This window comes from Notothenia rossii, assembly GCF_949606895.1.
Source record: "Notothenia rossii genome assembly, chromosome: 10".
In the NCBI taxonomy this organism is placed as follows: domain Eukaryota; kingdom Metazoa; phylum Chordata; class Actinopteri; order Perciformes; family Nototheniidae; genus Notothenia; species Notothenia rossii.
In genome coordinates this window covers 22475140-22501763 of record NC_136908.1, presented here as the reverse complement: position 1 = coordinate 22501763, position 26624 = coordinate 22475140, and the positions used below count along the sequence as shown (strand labels likewise).

Sequence of the window (26624 nt, the reverse complement as noted above, 5' to 3'; positions counted from 1 at the left end):
TAGTTATTTCATTTAATCGTATGATTAAAAGCAACACAACCATCAACCCAAAGCAGTCCCCCATTGTTTTTGTTGTGAGCGGCGTTTGGGAGAAAATCAGCGACGTAAACGGTAACGTCATGATGCAGCAGAAGTCGGGCTCTGAGCGCTGGAAAGTTGGAACCTGGTTGGCACACGAGTGGTGCTACAGAGAAAAACCAGTTAAGCACCAGAAAAGCACAAAAATGGTTCTGGAACCGGAACCGGTTTGGTGGAAAAGTAGCATAGTGTACAGTATGTTGGCGGTTGGCGAACCACTTAAGAGTACTGGAGTGTGAGACAAGAGCTATTGAGTCAGTGTTGTGGTGCTGTTGCTTTCGTCTGGATCTTTGAGCTAACCACGCCACGTTCATTTGAATATTATAAATGGAAATGGGATATGGCATTATGAAATACAAGTCCCCTGAAATAAATAAATGTGGCATTATGAAATAAAAGTCCCCTGAAATAAATAAATGTGGCATTATGAAATAAAAGTCCCCTGAAATAAATAAATGTGGCATTATGAAATAAAAGTCCCCTGAAATAAATAAAGGTGGGATTATGAAATAAAAGTCTCTTGAAGTAAATAAATGTGTCATTATGAAATAAAAGTCCCATGAAATAAATAAATGTGTATTTAAATGTACATTTATATATTTATTTATTTATTTCAGAATGTATTTCATAACCTTATTTATTTAATAGGCATATATATATATATATATATATATATATATATATATATATATATATATACACATATGTATTTATTATTTAATTATGTATGTATTTATTTAATTTTGGCTTAAACGGCATTCCATAGGTAATTGGTATTGGCAATATTGTTTTTGTCAGTCTTCTGTCTGTGATATATTCTACCAATTTTTCAGCCAAAACTAAGAGGAACAGCTATTTTTAATCAAGCTTCATGACCTACCGTTCATTCAAAAAGTTATTTTCATGATAAATATAATATTTAAGTCATCCTATAATAAGATGCTATTACTGCTAATTGTCTTTTATTGCAGCATGATTCTTTTCTTCTAGAAGCTAAAGTGTATGTGTGTCTTTGTGTGTGTGTCTGCCATTGCAATTTCTATTTAGTAAGTCAAATGTGTGTGTTTCGGAGGCTTGGCATGCATTTGTGCAAGCCCGAGGGTAGAAGTGGGGAAGAGAGGGGGGGGTAATTAAAGTGAGTGAATGGAATGAAGGAGTGTGTAACGGAGGGTAGAGAAGGCGTGAGGAAGGAAAGATGGAGTGTGTGTGTGTAGGTAGTGTTTAATGTGTGTGTGTGCGACTTCTGGCGAGCTTAGTGACTTGAGGATGATACATTGACTTGCGCTGTTTACATCTCCTTACGTCCCAGGCCGCCCAGCCAAGGCCTCAGCTGGCACACTACCTGGCCCATATTTCATTCACACACTCAGACTAATGTTAACATACACACACAATCCTAAAACACAAGCACATGATACGTACAACTACAACACCCTTGTAACTTACCTGTCAGGTGACAAGAACTACAATTATCTACTTCATGACTCCAGTGACTATGAGATATACCTTCACTTCCATTACCCAGTGATCGATGACTGACCTTTAAGGGGAAAATTGATTCTGGTCATATGGACTGTAGTTTCATATTGAAAAAAATTGTTTTCTCATGGCAGACAATTTGACTTGCGTCAGCAGGAAAAGCACAGCTAGATCTAATAAAATCAAAGATGGTTCAGTTCCATTTCAGTGTTCCAGTAAGTCATGAGAGTGAGCATAATAGAGTGGTGCACTGACAAGTCCTAAAACCCAGAAGTTAGTTAGCATTTTACCACTCCAGTACTCTTAATTGGTTTGCCAACCGCCCATAACGGTTCTCTCGTCTCAGAGTCAATGGGATTTCTCCATAAGATTTTGGAAAATAGCTGGAAATAACAGTGATGCAAATTAGTCGCTTTTCGGCGCCTCCCGCTTTTTTAACGCTGATTTGGGTGACTTGTGTAATTCGTGGAGAATCGAAGAGTTTTCGTTTTGGGGGGGGTCCGTCAGTCCGTCCGACTGACGGACGGACAACTTCTCACTTCAAAAAAGAAGAAGAAATCTAGATCGTAAAATAATGAAACAAGCGAGTGCCTGTTTTTCCTGGCCAAGGACAGGTTCATTGAACACAACACGAGCGTAACGTGTCTTCACCATAGGTCTTCACGTGGTTATGTCTCGTCTGAGTAACGGAGACGGAGAGCATCGGAACGCTGCTCCAGCTCTTCAAATATTGCAGTACCCATAAGGAGCCGTACACACCGCAGTGTTTGCGAGGCTGTGTCTTTAGTTGTAAGCACAGTGGCGATCTGTTGTTATTATTATCTGGTTAGCTAGCTATGCTAACACATTTAAAGAGCTTTTCTATAACAAGGTGGAATAGAGCTCTCTCCTGAGAGGCTCAAATAACCTCAGCTCAGTGAGGTTAAGGCACACCTTGATATGGTCCTTATAGTTATTAATGAGACATTAGAGACTCAATTATTAACAGGTATAAAATACTATATGACAGTAACAAAAAAAAGTTGTTAAAAATAACAAGAATAGAGTTTGAAAGGGGAGTGATTTGTAAAATATCCAAAAAGAAAAATCTGTCATTGTCAGATGGTATATTACGCTGTTTTTTTTCTGCTTTGAATAGTTCTCTCTTTTTTCACCATACCTGTGTTTGCATCACTGAAATAAAGTCTGTGGTTGACAAACATTTAAGAGACGGATCACGTTTTGTTCTACAACATTAAATACATCAGCAGTGACCCCACTGGTGATTTTTGAAGAGTTTACGTGTCTGAAAAACGATGGTTGTTAACAAGTGGCTGAATAGGACTACAGAAGTTCTCGAGGACGTTGTACGTCATTACACCGATCAAGTAAACACTCCCGCTAAGTTTGTTTACCCCTGTTCTGCTTGAAAGCAAGTACCTGCGCTCTTGCAAACTGTTAAAAAAAACGCTTCAACTTGTACAATTTAGAATCTGTATTTTTAAGTTGGCGTGACATTGAAGTCGTGCGACCCTGCTGTTCTTGGATATAGTTCGTTTATAGCATAACGTTAGCATTTTGCTTCTGGCGATTAGATTTATGATTGTAAAATTATAAAAGTAGGGTAGACATGTGGATATTATCCGGCTGAACAAAACGTGTATTTATTAAACAGGTTCGTTTTCGAATGATCTTAGTTTTGCCCATGCGCAGCTTACTTCCAGGTAAATATGTCATCCATGCACCACTCTATTGAGGGGCTGTATAACTGGATTATAGGTATGCAATTTAGCATTTCTATAGGTTTGGAAACCATGGACTAGCATCGCCACAAAGACTGCAAAAAGCTTTTGATTTTTGCTGACTCATTTACTTTTTTGACCATTAAATCTTTGACATTGTACTTCAATATTTTCATAATTTCACACTAACCATCCACATAGTCTTGGTTATATCTTAAACAGCAACTTCATGTGATACTTTTGACATGGCTTTACCACCATTCTGTGTCTTCCAATTTGTAATTTATTGCATCATGTAGTTGCATTGTTCCAAAAAATATATACCATGTTGCTTCATTGGTCTTGTACATGTACACAATTTGTAAAGGTCCTTTTTTACAGTAGCTTTTTCATTGGACAGGTCTGTGACTGCAATTACGGAGCCACCAACATTATACTAAAGTTCAATCAGTATTATGTGATAATTTATGGAATCAATTATATATGCACTTGCATCTCCTTCTATTTCAGTCTCTATTGTAAATGAACTGATAATTTGTAGCAAGTTACCAAGTTAAGATTAGTGGAAAAGGCTCTCAGCGGGAGCCTCTTTCTGAGATTTCTCGAAGAAGTAATCCCTCATTATCAAACACATGAATAATAGATCTATTAAGCGAACAATATAAAAAAGCTGCAACAACACATAAGAGATTGGGTTAGTGAGGGAGCTAGATCAGGCAAGATATTATGTTGCAAGCTGGCCATTATATTGAAAGAAAACACAGTCTGTTCTACTGCAAAGCATTGGTTGTAAATGCGGGGCAACCTAATCTAAACTAATAGCAGAACTTATCAAGGTTTTCTGACTCGTAACTGTCCATATCTGTTCGAATTTTCTTTTCCGTCTTTGAACACTTCTAGAGTACATACCGTGTTCCCTTTAGTGTTAACTTCCTGTCTGGTTTTGTTTGGCTGACTTCTCTCTCATCCAGCTCTCTGTGTCTTTAACGTCTTTCCTTGTCTTTTTGTCCTTTCTCTTTTTTTACTGAAGGCAGGTTTGCCATCATCAACAAGTTGCATGCTCTCTACAATTTTTAAAATGATTATTCAAAAAGTATTCAATGGTTCTTTGATAATGATGGATGCTACAGCTAAGGTTGAGTTGCCCAGAATTATTTATGAACATAGTCCCTTGCTCAGACTGTCCCTCCAACGGTCTGTTATCTAAAAAGAACAGGCTGCGTAATGTAAAAACTGACAAATCAGAATGGAGAATTAAAATTAGCCGTGTAATAATAAACGATGATAAAGGCTGCCTTCACCGGGGGTAGCCAAGAATGAATGAGACCATGATGGCGAAGGAATGGAACAGCTGATTCCTTAAAAAGACACCCTTGATGTTGCTCACACACACAAGAGTGAAGGCACACAAACACACATTGACAAAAAAAATCATTATTTGCAGTGTTTCCGCACAGTTAAGGGACCATGGCCCCCCCGCTAGTTATGAATCCTGGAGTCGTTTGCCACAAATGTACAGGACTCAGCGGGTGGCTGCCCCTAATGATGGTTTGCAGGGTGTACTGCTGATGGTTTTCTAAATGTGTCTGTGTGATGGGTGGGTGTAATTGCATGTTCTTTGTGTGTGTGTTTTTGTCCATATTCACGCTCTGTTTCATGCCCTATGTTGCTTTATCCAGGCCTTTGATATGCTGATATGTATGCATGCAGTGTATTTTTCCTGGCATGGTGTGTGTGAGTGTGTGTGTGTGTGTGTGTGTGTGGGGGGGGGTGTAGTAGCATGTACCTGCAGATTTATAAGCATGCCTCCATGCTCTCCAATGATGTGGGACTGAACCATGAATCAGCCCAGCCTGTAATGAATTCTGATGGCCCACAGGAGAGGAAGAGGGGGGGGCATGGTAAAGGAGATGACGGAACACGACCAAAGGAAGTAGGGTACAAGATGAAAGGAAGATGAGAGAGGAAAGACTGTAGAGGGGATGATAGAGAAAAAACGTAAGGACATGAAATAGAGAAATAACGGAAAGAAGCACATTGCAGAGCTGCAGGTCCATTGATTTATCACGAGAAAAAAAAAATTTCAGTCCTCGCACTAGGGGTTCTTTCCAGGGAAATACCCATATCTCCCTTCTACAAATTGCAATGAGATGTTTGCTGTTACCAGAGCAACTGTAATAATTTAATTTATTTCCACATCTAAACACCAGAGAATTCAAAGTATGTGTACAGTAGTATCCAAATGAAACTGTATTTGCATACTTGCTAGGCTTAAAAAAAGCTTTGAGAAACATGAATTAGCAACACAGACTTGAATGATTGATCTTTTTTGTAAAGCTTTCATTGAAAAGGTTTTATTCTGGGTATTCTATATTGGGTTAGGGTTAGGTTTTTGGAAGATGTTCATATTCTTTGCTCTTATTCTGTCCTGTCTTAGCTTGTCAAATTAGGTAAGTTGAAGTCCAAATCTCCCATAAGGTTGCAAGGCACCATAAAAACTAAAGTCAAAAGAACCCTGAAGGCCACAACACACTTCACATTGACTAACACTAATATCTAAATCCCTTTAACTGTAGAGGAAATACTTATTGCAATATCAGGGGTGTTAAAGTAAAGCCCCTGATTTAAAACCACCAGACTTATGGGCTGCTTTCCTCAGGCTTCAACACTTTCAAATGTAAACTCTGCATTCAACCTTAACATATTTTTCTTATGTAGCAGAATGGGAGTATATGTGCATTTAGTAGCACAACCCTCTGATCTACTGTAACAATACATTTTCCTTTTATCCTTAAATTAATTAAGTCTCTGTCAAAGAAATCTGGAAGACATAATTAACTTCCCACATTAGGAAAAGCTATGCTATCACATTTATATTTAACATTAACATAATGAAGAACACTTGTTAATAAATAATCTTCCAATTCACAAAATCAGCAATATGTTCATGAACAAGTGAGTTTTGTTGTCTGTCAGAGTGTAAATAAACCAACCCACTGCTATAATCACACTCTTGACCTTGTTCTGACTTATGGTATTGAAATTGAGCAACTATTAGTCGAACCGCATAATCCTGCTTTATCCGACCATTTCTTAGTAACTTTTGAAGTACTGTTACTAGACTACAAAGCATTAGCCAAAAGCTCCTGCAGCAGAAACCTATCTGTTAGTGCTATAGCCAAATTTAAGGAAGAGATTCCACCAATACTTAACTCGATAGCATGTCTGCATGTAGGGGAGGAAACTTATACAAAATGTACACCCCCCCAAATTGATCATGTTGTTGATAGTGCTACAGATGCGCTGCGAATAAAATTAGACTCTGTTGCTCCTTTGAAAAAGAAGAAAATAAAACAACATAGATTAGCTCCATGGCATAATGCCGAAACCCGCAAAATAAAGCAAAAGTCGAGACAACTTGAAAGGATATGGCGTTCCACTAAACTTGAAGAATCTCGTTTAATTTGGCATATTACTCTCAATGAATATAAGAAAGCACTGCGTAAAGCGAGAGCAGCATACTACTCTTCATTAATAGATGAGAATAAGAATAATACAAGATTTCTTTTCAGCACTGTAGCCAGGCTGACAGAGAGCCACAGCTCGACTGAGCCTTCTATTCCCATAGCACTCAGTAGTAATGATTTTATGTGCTTTTTTAACGATAAAATTGTTACTCTTAGAAACAAAATCAATGACCTCTTGCCTTTGACCAGTATAGTGTTATCAACAGCTCCCGGAAACGTAAGTTCTAATAATATTACACTAGATAGTAAACTAGAATGCTTTTCAGCCATAAACCTTGAACAATTAAATTCAATGATTCTCTCTTCTAAACCATCAACGTGTATCTTAGACCCGATTCCAACTAAGCTGTTAAAAGAAGTTTTTCCATTAATTAGCACTTCTTTATTAAATATTATGAATATGTCTTTATTATCAGGCTATGTTCCAAAATCATTCAAAGTAGCAGTGATAAAACCGCTTCTTAAAAAGCACAACCTCGATCCAGAGGTTTTAGCCAACTATAGACCTATTTCTAATCTTCCGTTCCTCTCAAAAATTCTTGAGAAAGCAGTCGCAAAACAGCTGTGTGATTACTTAAGAAACTATGATTTATTTGAAGATTTTCAGTCTGGCTTTAGAACACAACATAGCACAGAGACAGCTCTGGTTAAAGTCACAAATGACATTCTAATAGCCTCTGACAAGGGACTTGTCTCTATTCTTGTCTTACTCGATCTTAGTGCTGCATTTGATACTATCGACCATGATATCCTATTGCAAAGACTAGAGCACTTAGTTGGCATACAGGGAACTGCTTTAGGCTGGTTTAGGTCTTATCTATCTGAACGCTCTCAGTTTGTACGTGTCAACGATGAATCTTCCATGCAAACCAAAGTTAGCCATGGAGTGCCACAGGGCTCAGTGCTTGGACCTATTTTGTTCACCCTATATATGCTTCCATTAGGCAATATTATAAGGAATCATTCTGTAAACTTTCATTGTTATGCGGATGATACTCAACTATATTTATCAATCAAGCCTGATGAAATTAATCATCTAAATAAAATTCAAGACTGCCTCAAGGACTTAAAAACGTGGATGACCTTAAATTTTTTGATGTTAAACACGACCAAAACTGAAGTTATTGTACTTGGCCCGAAGAATCTACGAAACAAATTATCTAAAGATATATTAACTATGGATGGCATTAATTTGGCCTCCAGTGAGACTGTAAGGAATCTTGGTGTTATATTTGATCAGGATTTATCCTTTAACGCCCACATAAAATCAATTTCAAGGACCGCCTACTTCCATCTACGTAACATTGCAAAAATCAGGCATATCTTGCCTCAAAACGATGCAGAGAAACTAGTCCATGCATTTGTTACTTCAAGGCTGGATTATTGTAACTCCTTATTATAAGGGTGTACCAAGAAGTCAGTCAAGTCGCTTCAGCTGATTCAAAATGCTGCAGCTCGTGTACTAACCAGAGTTAGGAAAAGGGACCACATTACTCCTGTTCTGGCTGCCTTACACTGGCTCCCTATAGAACACAGGATAGAATTTAAAATTCTTCTTCTCGCCTACAAAGCCCTTAATGGGCAGGCGCCATCTTACCTTAAAGAACTCATTATACCCTATTGTCCTACTAGGGCATTGCGTTCCAAGAATGCAGGGTTGTTGGTTGTTCCTAGAGTCTCTAAAAGTACAATGGGAGCCAGAGCCTTTTCTTATCAAGCTCCACTTTTGTGGAATCAGCTTCCAGTTTGTGTTCGGACGGCAGACACCCTATCCGTTTTTAAGAGTGCGCTTAAGACTTTCCTTTTTGATAAAGCTTATAGTTAGGGCTGATTAGATTCAGCCCCTAGTTTTGCTGATATAGGCTTAGTTTGTCGGGGGACATCTTACTTCTTCCTTCTCTCTGTCTATACCTGTGTACTCTCATGTTCCGATTAACCCAGCTTCCCCAAATGTCTTTCTTTTTGGTGTCTATATACGCCGGGATCCGGAGTCATGGATGATCCTGCGGTCCTGTGTCATGGATTGCGAGTCCTGGATCTTGAGACGTGGCTGCGGTCCTGGATCATAAGTCCTGGATGGATATCCTCGTGGATTCATCTTCTTATTATACACACATGCATTTCAAAACATTTGGACTACCTATGTTGCAAATGTATTATCTTTTCAATTTACACACGGCATCTATTGCACGTCTGTCCGTCCTGGGAGAGGGATCCCTCCTCTGTTGCTCTCCCTGAGGTTTCTCCCATTTTTCCCTTTAAACTGTGGGGTTTTCTCTGGAAGTTTTTCCTTGTACGATGTGAGGGTCTAAGGACAGAGGGTGTCGTATTGTCATACTGATATTCTGTACAAACTGTGAAGTCCACTGAGACAAATGTAACATTTGTGATATTGGGCTATATAAATAAACATTGATTGATTGATTGATTGTTCACTAAAATATTGTATAGTGGCCAACAAAATCATTATCAAACAAGTGTGAACTTAATGAGACCTAAAATACATGTTATATATCACACAGGCTCCGCCCTCTACTGGACTCTATGGGTACTACTCTCTATCATGCTATGCATGCATTCACCTCCTGATTTGCATAAACGTAGCCGGCCAATCGGGGCGAGCCTACCTGAATGCACGCGCAGGCCCACAGTATATACGGCGGCTACGCCTCCCGACCGCCATCCTTTTTCTCTTCAGCGAGCAGCAACAACTGAATCTAAACGTAAATAGATAGATAGAAGAAAGTGAAAAAATATGGACTCACCACTCCTTGAACATCGGCCTTGCCCTACATGTCCGGGCTTAATTGCGGGGGCTGATCCCCACCGCTTGTGCTTCGAGTGTTTGGGGCCTGACCACGCGGTGGAGGGCAGCAAACATTTGCTGTCCTGCAGTGCCTGTTGTGCGCTCCCGCGGCTCAGACACCAACATCGCCTGGAACACTTCCAGGCGCATTATGTCTCGCCAGACGAGGCGCAGGACAAGGAGGAGTTTGAGGCGGTCGAAATGGAGGACCAGGAGGTGGCCAAGGACGTATCGTTAGTGTTCGCCATTCCGACGTGCCGGGCGCCCCCGTTTGTCAAGGAGGAAGAAGACGAGGACTACTCGTTGTCGGGCACTTCTGAGTTCGGCGTCCACGAGGGTACACCGCGCAGATCTGCCGTCAGGATTTCCCACTGGTGATGGCCAAGGCGGCGGAACTCCCCCCTCCGCTACCACCCAAACCGTTGAGCCGCCTCCGTCAGGGGTTTTATGGCCCGGTTCAGCCAGCCCAGCCGGCCTATGTTTCGCCCCCGTTGCCAGATATCTGGCAGTGTGTGTGGAGGCGACGTGGCGGCACCCTCTGAAGACGAGCGCTCCGGTGGCTGGCATGGCAGGTTTGCTCAGGGTGAAGGGCCGCACGGACACAGTGTGTCTTGGTGTGCCCCCCCTCGATGAGCCTGGCGGCCCATCTGCTCCCACAGGCAGCAGGTTGGGCGGAGGGGAGAAGACTCCTGCCCCTGCTGCCTCGTGACTTTGAAACACTAGAGTATCTTGATAAAATATTCCGGCTCGGGGCACAGCTGGCGGTGGCGGCCAATCATCTGGGCGTATTAGGGGTCTCGCTGATCACCCCTCAGCAGGAAGCCCCGCCTCACCGTCTCAGGAAGACCGGAGTGATTAATCTGGTCCATGGTGTAGCCGCCGCAGCTGGCCGTGTGTTGTCCCTGCATGGCCACAGTGGTTAGGACTCACGTCGCTCTCCAAGAAGGACCGTGATGATGTCCTTGGAGCCCCCGTATCCACGGAATGGCTCTTCGGATGGATCACCTCGGTCGCGCTTCAGCCGCTTAGAGGAGGGAAGAGCGCAGCTCAGCCGTATGCTGCCGCTGGCTCTCCGTCAGTGGGGTGAGCGTGGAGTCAAGGTGAGGAGGAGAGAGATGCGCCCACGGCTCCCGCTTCCTCTCCTGCTCCCTCGGCTGGTTCTACGGGGCGGGTTCAATTCCATCCAGGCCGGGCGATCCCGATGGGCCTCTGTCCTGGCTCCGTGTCAGCAGAGGGCTGCGGGATGGGGTGCACCGTCCTCCCGGAGATGACGGGCGGTGGGAGGAATAGTCCCGGCGGAGATGGCTTTCTCCACCCAGGACGACGTGGGCGAATCCCGCCTCCTCCCTTTATGATGTGTCAATACTGAAGAATGCTTTTAATAAAAACGATAGCATTTATCCCAGTCTAAGAGTTATTCCTCTCCACAATTACACACTTCACCATAATGTTGTCTGTACATATTTCCCACTCGCCGCTCCAGTTGTAACTCCAGTAGAGGAGGCAACCAGCGGGCGTGCGCATGTGAGTGTGATAAACCGCAGGAAGTGCTATCAAAGCGCTATGCGAGTGCAGGGACATTATGACCAACGTGTTGTTGTTAGGAGACACACCGCACCTAGCATAAAAACTCTGATTAATGCTTTTTTCCCTCTGAGTGGAAACTGCATTATGGCGGAGCGCGCGCTCCCACAAGAGCAACTCAGTAGGTGAATGCACGCATAGCATGATAGAGAGTAGTACCTATAGAGTCCAATAGAGGGCTCCACCTGTGCTTATATAACTAGGGTTACAATACGTAACCCCACGTTTCCTTCATGTTTCAATCAATGCTTTTCTTGTCTAAACGTAACCCCCAACAAAGAAATGTAAACACAACACAAAGCTTTGTTTCAACAAAGAATAAAGAGCTCCATCTTCTCTAAAGTGTGAACTTTTAAAGCTTTCATGACTGAAGTCACAAGCTAATTCATAGCACTGCCGCACTCAGCGGGTGGAGGGACACCGGCTGTAGTGCCAGCGTGAGAGCAGCAAATTCAATAAAAAAAAAACATTTTAAATAAAAAAACCTACAGTTCTAGGAAACTCCCAGGTGCCATAAGTAGATGTAATTAATAAGCAGAGGAGCAGCCAGGCTCGCTCTGCCCTCGGAGCAGGAGGCTCAAAGCTCCAGAGGACGTGTACTGTACTCTGTTTTGTGAGTAAGCTGACCTAAATTGATGTTGATTGATCGTAGTGTCGACTCCCGACTGCTCCCTTCTCCCCCCATATCTCTGCCGCTGCATTCGATCCCACCTGTTCTCTCTCTTTGCTCTCTGTCTATTGAGTTGCATTCCTGATTTCCCTCCTTCACTTATTTTTCTTCTTCATCAGGGCTGCTAAAGCGGGAGACGTGGACCAATGTTGGTTCGATTTGGCTTGTCAGCTGGCATTTCAATTAGATCTATCTTAACGGTACGATAAAACACATTAGGTGTCTTAGTTTTTTAGAAGCTGTTGATGGGCATTATTTCCTTTAACTTTCACATTTTACACAACCAACATGCACACTGGGACCATAACAGCCAATCAATATAGAAAGCATTTAAATCCGCTCCCATTTAAAGAAGTGTATCAATCCAAACTGACTCCACTTGCTCCATTATAACAACCATACTTGGAGACAAACAAGAGTTTTTCATGTTTGCAGTTCTTGATGGTTTCGTGCCTAATACACATTGGTTAAAATCACTGTTTTAAACGTATGCACTGTGTCTATGTTGAGGATCAAGGCTCCCGAGTCTGTCTGTGAGCTTGTCAGATTTCCCTGACTCACTATTGGAGGCGGGAAAGTAAAATAAATGAGACAATCTATACAAGCACTGCTGATTTCTTCATTTCTTCGTTTCAGTGTAGATTGGATGACAGAATGCTTCACATTTACTTCTCGCTTCCAGTTGGTGAAATAACTTTGGAGTGACATTACTTTCTGATTTGTTGAGAGACTATCAGCTGAAAGAAGCGGCAGGCAGAAAATGTCCAGAAATGAACTTGCTCTGTGTTATTATGCATGAAACTGCTATTCAGATGTATTGACTTAGTAATCAAAATATCCCCTGCACGTTAGTACACACTCACCACATCAAATGCATACAAATAAAATAATCAATCGTTTACACAATCACACATGCACTTGGTTCAGGTGCTTTTGTTATGCAATTTAACACTAGAACCGCCAGGGTTCTCGTCCCTTCAAACGTGACAGTTACACGGTATTGTTAACATGGCCCAACAAGTGGAGAAATACCCTGAAATGCCAAGTAAATGCTACCACAACGGTCGGTTGTTATTGTCAATATTAATATAATAATGATTTATTTTTGAATAGTCACACTCGATTTCGCCGATTTTCTTGTTGCCCCAGCTGGTCGACACCTCTTTTAGCAGAAACAAAGGCTACATTAATATATTAAATCGATGTTAATATAACAAAATACATCCGTCAAGCCATTAAGACCATTAAGATTAAATGAATTGGAATCAACACATTTTAATACAACTTATGGTCAACATTTCATCAATAAGGCTCATCCTCACAGCAGTTGATACAGCAGATTTCAGAGCGAAATCAATACATGTTAATGGAATTGCAGAGATCAACAGATCTGGTTGCTTGGGCAAAGTAGGCGAAATATCTGCTAATCTTTCTCATCAAATTCAGCTTTAATAAACTGTGACAGGCTAATTTGCGCTTTTGTTTATTAGCAAACCGTGTTGACGGTGCCAGATCATTTGAAATGAAGAAGCTACCATGGCTTCTTAGTTGTATTGCACCATTAACCTTAATTCTACTCTTTTGGAAACATTGCACTATTGCTTTTTTGTTATTGCTAACAGACCCTAGTTTACTGTACAAATACATATTTTGTATAAACTGTTATCTCCCTGCTAGTGTTCAAGCTAACTAGGAAACTCTCTAGCTAGCTAACTCTGTTAGCAAGCTAGTTTACTGGGTGAGCCTTGGTGACTGAGTAGCTCTAGCATGTTCCAAACTGTTGTAGCTGGCCAAATAGCCCTGCAAATGTTCGCTATGTGACTAACTTCTAGTACCAACTATATGGATTAACTAAATTGTTGAAAAACTCCTTGGGTTTGTTTAATTTTTACTGTATCAGAGTTCAAATTGTAGTTAAACACATGGGATTTACAGAAAAGATTCATTTGAATACTGGGCAAAAGTCATTGGCAGAATAACTTTATTTTGAAGTAGTTGAGCATTTTCTTTAGTAAATAGTTGCTTTGTCAACAGATGCACTGTTGGAGCTTCTGGGTGTGTGTTTGTTGTGGTCAATATGCATGTAATTTTTCAAAAACTATCATTGTCAGCATGTCCATTTTCCTTCTTCCATTTAATAAAAGGTGCACAATGAGTGAAATTAATTTCTGCTGGATGTTTTATTCCGTAAATGTATTAGAAGTGCACAATGTACCAGTTAATTTAAAAAACATTACAGTCTTTCTTTAAGAAAAATAGAAAACAAAAGAGTGATTTTTAGAGTGTAGTTGTACTGTGCTAAATTACTTTGATTTTCACCCCCTCAGTTTGAAGCGGCTTTTGCCCGTGTGGAATTCAACATCTCTGCTACATTAAAGAGACCAATTTTTTTCGTAGCCCTGCTCTTTTCAGCACACGATAAGAAAGAAAAAACTCTGCGCTCGCATGTAAACTATAATTGATCCAGAAAAAGATAATCTTGTCCTCTGAAAAGATAAGACCACATAAAACAAGATAAGATTGTTATGATGCTGATCGGAAAGTGGGTAAGCAGTAATATTTTGAAGGAAAAAATACTAGAACATGCGTGAAAATTAAAGAAAAAGATAATGACCTGTATCATCATTATTAAGCGAACAGCAAGAAGTAGTTTTATAAAAAAAAATATTCTATTTATTTATGTGTCATACAAATGTGAGGACAATTTTACATTGAAAGAAAACCCCCAGAAAAATGTAATGCTGACTCCTAAACTGTTCCTGCAGATAGTGATCCAGAGGCCTTTTTACACCAGGTAAAAAAACATTTAAAGAATATCTTGAAAGTCTTGGTTGCAGAATTCCGTTTCCTCCAAATGGACAACCAATCTAAAGAAAGGCTGATACTGTGCCAGTACCTTACCAGCTGTCTGGCTCTGCAGTTTGGCAGCCTGAAGCCAGCAAACAACTCTACGTTATATATGTACCCGAGGCTGATGAGTCTCAACAGCTTGAGCCAGCACTAACAGCATAGCCAAAGCCAACACCATGACTAATGGCTGGTATTAAGGCTAACATGTATGACTCACCTGCAGGTTTTCTATGTAGCACTTCATCACATTTTCATCCACAGTGACTCTTGGGAATTAATTACTTTTATTTATGGTGCTCTTATATCTATGTACAATGCCGTTTTTTTGCTAGATTATGAATAATTATATTATGAAACTCATAGTTTTGTTTTGGCATATTCATTACATTCATAGTGACCCAAATTTGCTGAACAGTCCTTCAGAATAATACTAAACAACATTGAGTGCCGTTGGGCATTAGTTGTGTGTTTTGTCAAAATTCACCCTTCAGAACTTTCATCCATCAGGCCAACCTCTTCATCCAGGCTTTAGCCTTGTATGTGAATTATGCAGTCAAAATTGTTCATGGATATTCAAGTACATCCCGTAATATTTTTTCTAGGGATGCACCGAATATTCGGCCGCCGAAAATTATCAGCCGAAAATGGTTAAAAAGTCTAGTAAAAACCATGAAAAACAGCCCCATAGCAAAAGTTTGTGGTCAGTGAAGCTATAGTATATATTTTTACGGAGATTATGGCAGTTCTACACGCCGTAGGAAGCACATATTTTACTATATAGATGAAACCAAGGGAGGGTACTATTTCCAACCTGTTACTATGTATTGCTAAAACACCACCCGGGCTTGCAAGACTTTGGCAAGTCATACATAGTTTTATATTGTTGACTCCCACTATTATGAATCAGAGGTACAGGTAGGTTGTACTGAATAATAGAATAACCTTTGCGCAAAACCCGGCCTCAACCAGTCTGCCTAAAGCTCATGAAGAGTTGTTCATAGAAGAAATTCATAAAGCACCTCTAGGAATTTTATGGACCACCCGGCAAGCAAATGCCTCAGTTGCAACTTTGCCTTGCATCATGCCTGAACCAAAGGCCTGCAACTGCTTAGCTTCTAGAATTCTTGGGTCAGTTTTGAGTGATTATGTACTGGCAAATATTACCCCGCTACACATGTTTGTTAGACATGGAAGATCCCTGCTTACAAAGCAAACACATGTTCTACGGCCTCATTGAGCCATTTAATGAGTTCATGAAATGCTAATCCACAGGGAGAAAGCAAAGCCAATGTGATGCTTGAGTGCAAATCCAATGGCTTACCAAGAAGAAAGAATATCGTACTGTAGACTTTGATTGAATCTCATTTCTCTCTTTACATTAGAAGAGCTTTGACATCCCTTGAATAGGTCAAGCTTACACAATGGAAAATGGTTATGCAATGGTTCAGTCATTGGAATGACATTTTTCTTATGTGCTGGTTTTGCAGTATGTTCATTCAGTGACCCTCAAATACAGAATGACACTAAACCATGTGAAGTGGAAACATTTTATATATTTAAACCTGACATTAAGACGTTTTTTGGTGAAATGACCTTTAAAGAAATGTCCAACTGTAAATGCGGAGAGTCAGTGAGGTCTGGAGAAAATGTATTTTTGCTGGCAGGTGATTGTCAGTAGGGAGGTTGACATACCAGATGTGTTTTAACACCTTGTTTTGTGCTCATAATCACGGCATCTCCATCAGAAAACCATTTAATTATAGCAATTGGAGGTCTTGGATGTTGTCCTTCTACACATTACTGTAGCATTTGAGGTGTAAGAGCTTCAAACTCGTACTTCTTGTGCTTCTGGATCGTTAAGAATTGCATAATATACACAGTTTATTCCAATGGCTACATTAGAAATGAGCGCTGACGCGCTCCTGCTGCTGTTATTTCATACATTTGAGAACATCACATGGCTCTTTCTCAAGCTGTATTTTACTTCCACGATTCCCTTCAATTCTCCCTTGTTCAGTTCGGCTAGAATTGTCAGGCCTGGTTTTACATAAGCAGCAGAGATCCCAATTTATCTTTCCACTTTACTTTACCAGAATGCTGACTGGCTCTTACTTTATTATTATCCCTATATTGTGCCCAAATAATACAACTGACAAAAGCTGAAACAAACATTGAACATATAAGACTGATTTGCATTATAAAGTGCATAATGATGTTTCTGTTAAAAATACATGAATGACTATTCTGCTCACACGTGCTATCACTAAGACCATTTGTTTTCATATTCAAGCAATCCACCAATTCTCTATTGGAGGCATCAGTGAAATGTCCTCTAAATTAAGTGAAATATGTTACCATACAGCTAAAATATGTAATATTTTTCTTTGAAAGCTTAATAGAATATCACATGACAGGTCATCTGTCAAAACACAAGTTTGGTACATTAACATTTGGTAAAATGTCTTGTCTTTGTGCCATTTTGTATTGTATCGTCGCTCACTTTTCTGTTCTTGATACTCTGGGTATTTTCTTTCAAGTGTTTTAACTGTAAAAGGTTTCTGAACCACAAGCCACCAACAAAAAAATACATGAGATTCAGAAGCAAAAAGCTTGCTAATGTCACTAATGGAGAAGCTGTTCACACAAAAGATATTGGAAATAACTTGACAGCTATGTCAGGCATGTGAACATTTTGTATTTGGCTAATGTTCAGTTTTTTTTATATAGGACTGTCTTTGATGATGTTAAAAAAAACATTTAGAGATTATTTATTGCATAGTGAAACATTGCATACACACAGGCATCCTCCATAGAGCTGAACATGATAGCAATCTTGTTAAACTACCATAACTGTTAGTGTGAATTACAATTCTCCATTCCTTCAATAGCTTACGTTGAAGTGTCCTCCGGCTTAACCTCTAACTTTGCTGAAGGGATGTATAAGTGCCCTCATGGCGTGGTCTGTACACTTTAACATAACTTTTTGATGATTATTATAGAAGGGTGATTGCTTTTATTAATATTGTATGTATGTCCCCACATTTACATTACCACAAGAAGTAAACCATACCAATTCACTTCTTTCACATATTTGTATATCTTCATGTTTAAAGCAAATTCATTCATGTCTTATCAAATATATTTTATGCATATTTTTCAGATTTGAAAAATGAAATAACCAGACAAGGCAGTCATATTTACCGCTTGCTGTTACATGAGATGTGGATTCAATTTAAATTTAAATTGAATTTGACACCTGACATAATTTAACCTGTTGAATGATGTCAGGTGTACTGGCTTTCTTTTCACAAAACTGTGTCTCAGGGCTTCTTAACATTTAACAACCTATTAATGTGTCATACCCACTTAACAGGAAGAAACTCAGTTAATTGACGATATGAACAATCTTTAGCTAAACGAAACACAATGGTAATACCAAGCCTCTGAATTAGCCCTGAGCGGAAAAATGCTAACGCACTTACCACAGAACTCACAGTAGAAATAATTTATTACTTATCGGATCTGCACAGACAAGATATCAGATTAAAGCTGGGATTCCACAGATTCTAGAGGTATAAGTATCGTCTGTGCGACCAAAGCTCAAGGCAGCGAAGTCAAAACCAGACAACTCACAACGTAGCTTTACGGAGCCAAAACGGCAAATATGTCTTACCTTTGCTGTCAGGTGTCAAGACTGTGACCGTTCTACACTACACATCCCAAAGATCAATTGTAAATCAAACAGAGAGGAAGAGTGTTTCATCATCTGCATATAGATTGATTTCATGTTGTGTCATACCAGAGGTGGGGAACCTTTTTCCCCACAAGTGCCATTTAATTTTTTCAACATCCTCAGAGGGCCGTACAAATGATTGACCTCTGCTTAAAAATACTAAAATCACAGCCCATTCATTTCATCTTTCTTTCATGCTGTGCAAAGAAAAAGCAACCTCTTAATCCAGATATTTTACCATGACTAACGTACGTACGTATGCATGCACGTGCACGGTTGTGGCATGACCACCAAAACAGAAAGATATGGACACAAGATGTGTGCAAATGTATTTAGTTTCCTATCCATGTGAACATGATTTAAGGGGGGGGGGACCTAACCTCCTCTAGGTTAGATTTTTTTTTAAATAGTTGAAGTTAAAAGCATCAATCTGGTGCACTTTGAGAGCAATATTAGGAGATCTATGGATACATCTCTCAACATCCATATGAAACAGAACTGTAAGCAGATTTTCTTTTTCTTTATGGATATTTTACAAATCACTCCCTTTTCAAACTGTATTCTTGTTTATTAATAACAACTTTTTTTTACTGTTATAGTATTTTATACCTGTTTACTTTATTCTCTTATTTTTTATAACTATAATGATCATATAAAGATTTGCCTTTACCTCACTGGTTGTAGAAAAAGCTTCTTATATTCGTTAGCATAGCTAGCTAACTAGATGCCAGATTGCGGTCTAGATTTCTTAAATTTTGTTCTTTTCCTGTGTGTTTACAAATTACCTCGAGGGCCGTATCAAATGGTCTCGCGGTCCGTATACGGCCCGGAGGCCGGAGGATGTATTACACCAACTGATGATATATTTGGTTTTATGTTGTATTACACCATCTGTTCATTTACTCACAAATTAGATATTCATGCATTTCTCAAGGATGAATGTTAATACCACAATAATGTTATACTTTGCAATTATCAAAATGGTTTGATACTGCTGGTTGACAGCTAAGGCTTTGCAATCAAAAACCATACAGGAAATGTTTACTCCTCTTTAATATATTGTAGATTTGAAATGATAAGACAAAGATTTTAACATTGACATTCTACGCATTTAGCTTAGACGATATATTAACAGCCAATTTTAACGAGTGCACTGTTCCATAATCGTATTCAACTAGTAATGGAAAGAAGAAAATGCCTGTACATATTTTACACAGTAAGAATTTAGCCTCGGCCATTATGTCATATATTATGCACAAATCACTTTCTATTGCCAATACTCATGATATATCGTAGCATGCAGTGTCATTGCTCAGAATGCCCAGATGTAAAGCTTGGCCTTTTTTTCTCTATTACACACTTACACTCCTCCTTTTCACTCTCTCTCTCTCTACTTTTAGCTTCTCACTCTCATACATATGCTGATATAATTGTGTAGCCTTTTTGTTCTCTATTACAAACACACACTGCATCTGTACGCCTCCCCCCCCTTTAGCTGACTCTACTATTTTTTATCCTCTCTCCCTCCCTAGATCATTCGCTTCATCCCCTATCCGTTTTGTCACTTGCAGGTCTTTCTTTGCTTCTTTATTCAGCTTGGACTCACCATTTATTCACTACGGTCCTACTCTTGTCTGTGCTTCTGGCGTGCTGCGACTTAGAACTTGGTCTGTGCAGCATGTTGTAAAAAACTCATTGTGTAAGAAAAGCAAACCACCATTCAGTACTTCCTGTCTTGAAGGATAAGACCTGACCTTCCTATTGTGCTATTTCCCTTCACTTTTTCCGCCAGAAACGTATGTGTCTGAATTCCACACTAATAATGTAGAGTACTTATAGTCAAAATGGTCTAGTATAGTTTTGCATAACATATTATTCGGCCTGATTGTCATATCAAACCTAACATTCTAAAACACAAAAGAGCTATATCTTCTGAAACTTGTGGTTTATAGTCTTCTACAGACATTAATAAAAGCTTGTCCGTCATGCTCACATTAACTGCACCTTACCAACCATACTAGCCTTGGGTTTCGTAAACACATGACACTCTATAGAAAAACATATCCTGCTAGTTTTTTGTAGCAAACAACAGTACAGTATTTTATCAAGCCCTGAGAGCAAACATTTTCCAATCATGTGTTGAGTCCGTGAGAGGAAAGAGGCCATTAACTGGTGCACTTCACTTCTAACATGTTTCTATTGACCCTCAGTCTAAGAGATGTTTTTTCCAGAGATTTAATAGATTTTCAGGTCTAATTGTGTTGCCCAGGTAGAATTGCAGAAATAAGAGCCTCAACATGTTTATAGTACTAATCCGCAGATCCTCCATTTCATTTAGACAATATCTTGGTTGATAATAAGTATGTATTCCGGAGTTAGCACTACACTCTGACAAATCCTTATCTGTTAGCTTTTATTGTTGTCTTTTTAATCCAAAATGTCAGCAGGATTCAATTATCAGGCATGTAAACAGCAAGTGTATAGACTAACAGGAAGTGTGAGTCAGAAGCAGTAAAAACAAAGATGAGTAGGTGTGGTGTGTGGAATTTGTCTTTAAATTGTTTATCAGATACTAGAGGGTTTCATAATTTTAAATATTATATTTTACAGGGACAAGGCTGTGACTCTTAAATCTCATGTTGTGTTTGTAGAAGAACAGTGACAGCAGTATTTTTGTATTCATCCTCTCCTCTCTCCCTCCTCCCCAGGGTCTCCTCTCTTCATCAGGTGAAGCACTGTGAGCCACTGACACTCCCCCCCCCCCCACCTCCCCTCCTCTCCTCCCTCCCTCTCCCCCCAAAGACGTCACCCACTACCCCAAAATCCCCAGATCCCACCTGGCCTCACCTGCCAAACCCCATCCGACAGCTGCCACTGGCCCTCCCCTTACCCCATGGTGGCCCCAAGGCCCGCCCTCTCACTGCTGTTCGCTGTCCTGGTCTGCACGGGGCCTGTGCGCCCCTCGCCCCCCCTACTTCTGCGGCCCCGGGAGAGAGAGAGGGACTCGGGTGGGGTCAACATCGCTGTGGTCCACTCGGGCTCCTCCCTGCTCCCGGAGACGGCGGCGGTGGGAGGCGCGGGGGTCAGCGAGCCGGGGGCGGGGCAGGGCCAAGGGCAAGGGCAGGGTCAGGGGCAGGGGCCCGGTTTGGGAAACGGTCCAGGAGGAGGTGGAGGAGGAGGAGGAGGAGGAGGAAGGGGAGTTACGGATACAGCTACGATGGAAGGAGCAGCTGCCATGGCCTCGTTCTCCTCCTCCTTCTCATCATCCGTGTCGCTGGCGGCGCTTGTGGGGGAGACGGTGATGACGCCCTCGGGTCAGGCCAACGTAATCTACCTGGCTGTGAACGAGAGCAGCCCGGGCAGCCTGCTGCTGCAGCTGTGTGACCTGCTGGCCACCACACCACTGCAGGTACACATCAGATCCACTTTGCACTCAACTCTCCCATGACTTCATGAGTACATACTGTATCTATGATGTTTCTAATAGAGCAACAATCTGTAAAAAGCATCTCAAAACTGCTGCTACAACAAAACACCCCCAAAATGTGTGGAACGAGAAGAAAAGATAATTAATAATTAATAATGAACAATAAATGGCATAACACAACATAGCTTCCATAGCTACGTTCCAGACAAATTAAATTATTTGACCACAGATAACAACTTGATTTCTCACCAGAGTAATTTATTTATTGATTTATGTCAACAATACATTACTTATCCTTGCTTTAACGTACCATTCTGGTTAAGCAATCCTTAACATTATCTATAATACAATTCTCAATGGCAAAAGTGTTTCAAAACCCAACTATGATTTAAATGTTATTCTAAATTAAGCTGTTTAACATTTCAATCCAAGGTATGTACCTTTGCATGCAAGCCAGTCCGGCAGCAAGTTGGCGTGAGTGACGAATTGACTGAGTCATAGAACTTGCCAGACTAACGTTTGAAAAGTGTGTGGACAGGGTTTCAGACCTTTTATAAAAACCTGAAAAGCACTTTCACTGACTAAAGATTAGAGCCTGGCTGGGAAAAAGCTTTTACTCTGTCAGACCATTAACACATTGTTGCCATGGGTCGCTTGTTTTTTTCATTCAACGTTTTTTTTTTCAACTGCACTTCATTCAGTCATAGGGGTGTAACGGTATACTTATTCGTACCGAAAATATTCGGTATGGGCCCTTCGGGTTGGTACACGTATGTACCGAAGTGTACAGAACGAATATAACGTTAAATGTAAAAAATTGAGAACGTGAACAACTTTTTGGAAGTAATCTCAGGTTCTGCGTCGAAGAGTTCAGTGTAATTTGCTCACATTGGGTTCAGTGCGTCATGGAGAGACCAAGTCATTTCATTGGACGAAAGGCATACTATGAGAGCTGGGGCCTCATTTATAAACGGTGCGTACGCTCAAAAGATGGCGTACGCCCGTTTCTAAGCAATGTGTGCGATTTATAAAAAACAAACTTGACGCGAAAATGTGCGTTCCTCCACGCAAACTCTGACTCATGCGTATGCACTACGCACAAAAACGGGAGAGACGAGAAACTGCGACACCGGCAGAAGGAAGACTGGAGAGAAATATGTGAAAATAATACCATAAATATAATGTTACCTCTCATGTATCATATATGAAGAAGTAATTCGCAAAAATTGATTGAAGCCAATCTTAAAATGATTAAACAAACACCTGTTTGAGACTCCTCAGTGCACACAAAAACGTAACTTGGAGAAATAAATATACCAGCGACGAGCAGTCAGGGGATGGAGTGTATGGAGTATGGAGTGTGAGTGTGTGGAGTGTGACAGGGGAGGCAGAGGGAGGCAGAGTGTGACAGGGGAGGCAGAGCTCTGCCTCACGTAACCCTGCAGAAACTGGCTGGAGCATGGGCACTAATTTAACACGAGCACTTATTTTGTGCCCGCGCCCCAGCCAGTTACTCTGTGGGGTCAGGTGACGCACAGATTAGATCTGCCTCATCTCAGATGCGTCACCCCACAGAAACTGGCTGGAGCACGGGCACTAAGCGCATGCCTGTTACCATCTCACTGTAGGTCACAAATGTAATGTTTGTATATCCCTTTATTACATGTGTCATCGCCATCCATAGTCTCTAAATAACTTATTTCACGTATGATATTTAGGCTCGCTGGTCTCATCAATGATCATACAACAGCAATGAAAAAGGCACCAGTTGAAGCAGCCATAACCTCTGCCGCACTTCTTCTTTCGTGTAACGTCAGAGGTCCAACTCGGATTGAGTTGAAGCACTGCCAGGCCTCGGTTATCGACGGTCGGGATGGCTGCCCGTCCGTCGTTCCTAGGCCTACCAGCTCGAAGGGGGCGCACGTGAGCCCACAGGTTCTTGTTGCTACTGTTATTCTACGCAGAGACGGTAGACGCAAACAACCAACTAGACTTTTGAGACTAGAGTAAGATAAGATTGTTGTCCAGAAGGATAGCATGAACTTCATCTTCAAGTCAAGGTAAGACCAAAATTGTAATGAAAATGGGATCTTACGAAGAGAGAACAATCCAATATTTAAATTCTGGGTATCCTTTTGTCGAAGGCTCTGTTTAAAATTAATCGAAACAACACACTAAAAAAGCTTTTGAAAATAACAGAATATTTCGATTAAGGTCAAAATATAATACTTGTAAATCTGACTCAGTGCCTCACATACTTGCCAACCTTGAGACCTCAGAAATCGGGAGCATTTCAAAACCACCGCGGGGTGGGGGGGGGGGGGGGGGGGGGGGGTTGCTGATCACCAGAGCTGTGATTAACAGTAACATTCTTATTGTAGTTCTAAGTGCACTGCCTTGCGGCCTGTAGCACCATCCTTGATGGAGCATAGTTGCGCGCGCTACTAAAGACACAAGCTACCATGGAAACCAAACAATGGTGTGGCTGTATTAAAGTCTGAGTGGAAACAGTTGTGAATACATCTGATTTTGTCAGAAATCGAGAGAAATGCGGGAGAAATATGACCCCGGGAGGAAACCGGGAGAGGGCTATGAAATCGTGAGTCTCCTGCGAAAATCTGGAGGGTTGGCAAGTATGGTGCCTCACCAGCCATGAACCTCACCGCACGTCACTGAAATATACAGATGTTTATGGTTAGGTTTATGTTATTGAAAACCACCTTTAATATGTTGTCTTGATGTTACGACCTTTATTCTCATAAATGATGCGGTATGCAGAAGGACAGAATTACGTCTAAACCAAGCGGCAAACTCTTGGGCAGAGCCGGGAGGCCAATAAGGAAGTGCCTCAAACTGCAGTTCATCTAGTGGCCAGTAGGAGCAGTCTGCAGAAGGGAGCACTTTCCATAGACCCCCATGTTAAAATTACCAGCTTTACAGCACAAGTAAATATGTCTACATCGTGGTTAAAAAAAAACATATTCTCTGTATAGTTAGATCCCCCCTTCATCACTGCTGTGTGGGGGGTGAATTGTTTTATAACGCAACCCTTTTAGTTATATTAGGTCTTGACGTTTTTGCATAAATTAAGGCGTGGTCACCTTGAGTGACAGGTCTCTACAGTGAGTGCTGCTTCTAGCTTTCTGTCTCTCCGCTAGCTCTGTTAGCTCAGTAAGCTCCAGGATGCTACAGGGGAGAGGCTGCGAGGCTGATGCGGGGAACACAACTTGAACTTGTTGATATGTTTGTTGTGTCTGTGCCTGGTGGAGTATTCTTCATTTAAATATTGGACTTATCTTATGGCTCTGCGCTGCGGTTAAAACAGACCGTCCCTGAATGCAGTTTCTTCGGTAAGTGAACTTCAAGCACTTTATTTCTTACTGGTCTTTTTATTCAGCTAAGCTACATCTGTGCTAACGATGCTATCCATAGCATACAAGTTAAAACATATTAGAGAAGTGTAAAACGTTAAGAAGGATTAGGCCTATACTGTAGAACAAACGGCTTCTGTGTGAGGTTGGTAAAATAAGGTCATCCTCGTGCATTAGTTAGTTTGCTAGTTAGGTAACTGTATGCATTGATATTGTTGATTTAAATTCACTATGCTCGACGATGCAGACAGCTATCGTCACATTAGTGTTGAAGAGCAGCATACTGCATATGAGATTAACCTCACTCTAAGATCTGTGAATCTGAAAAATATGAATCTCACATTTCCAGATGGTTGCAGAAATAACATTAACGTATATATTGCAATATGGTTTGTTGAGCTGGAGTTGATTATTGAAGCTTACTGGTTAACGTTACCATCATAATAAACAAACTAACCCAAACCTTGTTGTTTTTATTAATATTATTACCAATACTTACTAAGCATTTTATTATCATTACACTGGAGAAACCGACTTATTGTGGCAGCAGAACGTGAACATGTAACTTAATGCCTGCATTTAACGACGAAAAATAGCGTAGTCAATGCTTTAGGGACAAGGAAATTATTTGTTTAAATATTAGATATGACGTTATGTGTGCTTCTGTGACAATTAAGCTTATTCATTGCTTTACATTTGTTAAAGATATTTGTCTTTTACCCTTACGTGTGTTACAAATGAATGTGAATATGTAGGACATATATTTAATTTGACTGTCTCATGAACATCTATTCCAAAGTAACAGTAGAATAAAAAGGACCCCAACTATACAATAATACACAATCCAACTGATAAGATACAGTATGTGCTGTGATATCCAGCACTTTTTTTTAAGGATAATCAAAAAGATTATGACATGACGTTTGCATGTAAAAAAGTCTGTGACCAACACATTGTTACTTTGCTATCTGTTTGTTTAAAGTTGTGAGGTGATGCAGACAGACCAGATGATGCTGACCATGAGAGACAGACCTATTCCTAACATCAGTGAACTTCAGCATGGACTCAAAGGTACAAAGACCCCTTTCATACTGTACAAAGAATCGAGAAACGTTCTGGTTTAAATAGATAAAGTAACAACTATAATACTCTGATATTCATTCCATTAAACATGACTAAATACTGACACATCAGGGAAGTAGGGCTGCAACAAACGACTAATTTAATAATCGATTAATGAAACGATTAATCGATTATTCGGATCGTTACGGTTTTAACTGTACTACTACTTATATCGATACTGCTTATCGATCCGGTCCTTTTAACGATAGTATTAACGGTTCTTTTGACAAGAAATAAGGTAAACTAACTAAACAAA

At 40.5% G+C, this 26624-nt stretch overlaps 1 protein-coding gene and 1 long non-coding RNA gene across 2 annotated transcripts in view; both read left to right on the top strand.

Moving 5' to 3' along the window:
- LOC307022694 overlaps positions 1-21597 on the top strand; it is a 187528-nt gene extending 165931 nt beyond the window's left edge. Inside the window, exon 4 of the long non-coding RNA XR_013803477.1 lies at positions 21157-21597. This is a non-coding gene — a long non-coding RNA (uncharacterized lncRNA). The remainder of the gene's footprint in view (positions 1-21156) is intronic.
- The window catches only part of grin2da (glutamate receptor, ionotropic, N-methyl D-aspartate 2D, a), a 237886-nt gene continuing 232859 nt past the window's right edge, over positions 21598-26624 (top strand). Inside the window, exon 1 of the mRNA XM_079655556.1 lies at positions 21598-21857. Within this exon, the coding sequence (XP_079511682.1) occupies positions 21666-21857 (192 nt within the window). The 5' untranslated portion in view covers positions 21598-21665. The remainder of the gene's footprint in view (positions 21858-26624) is intronic.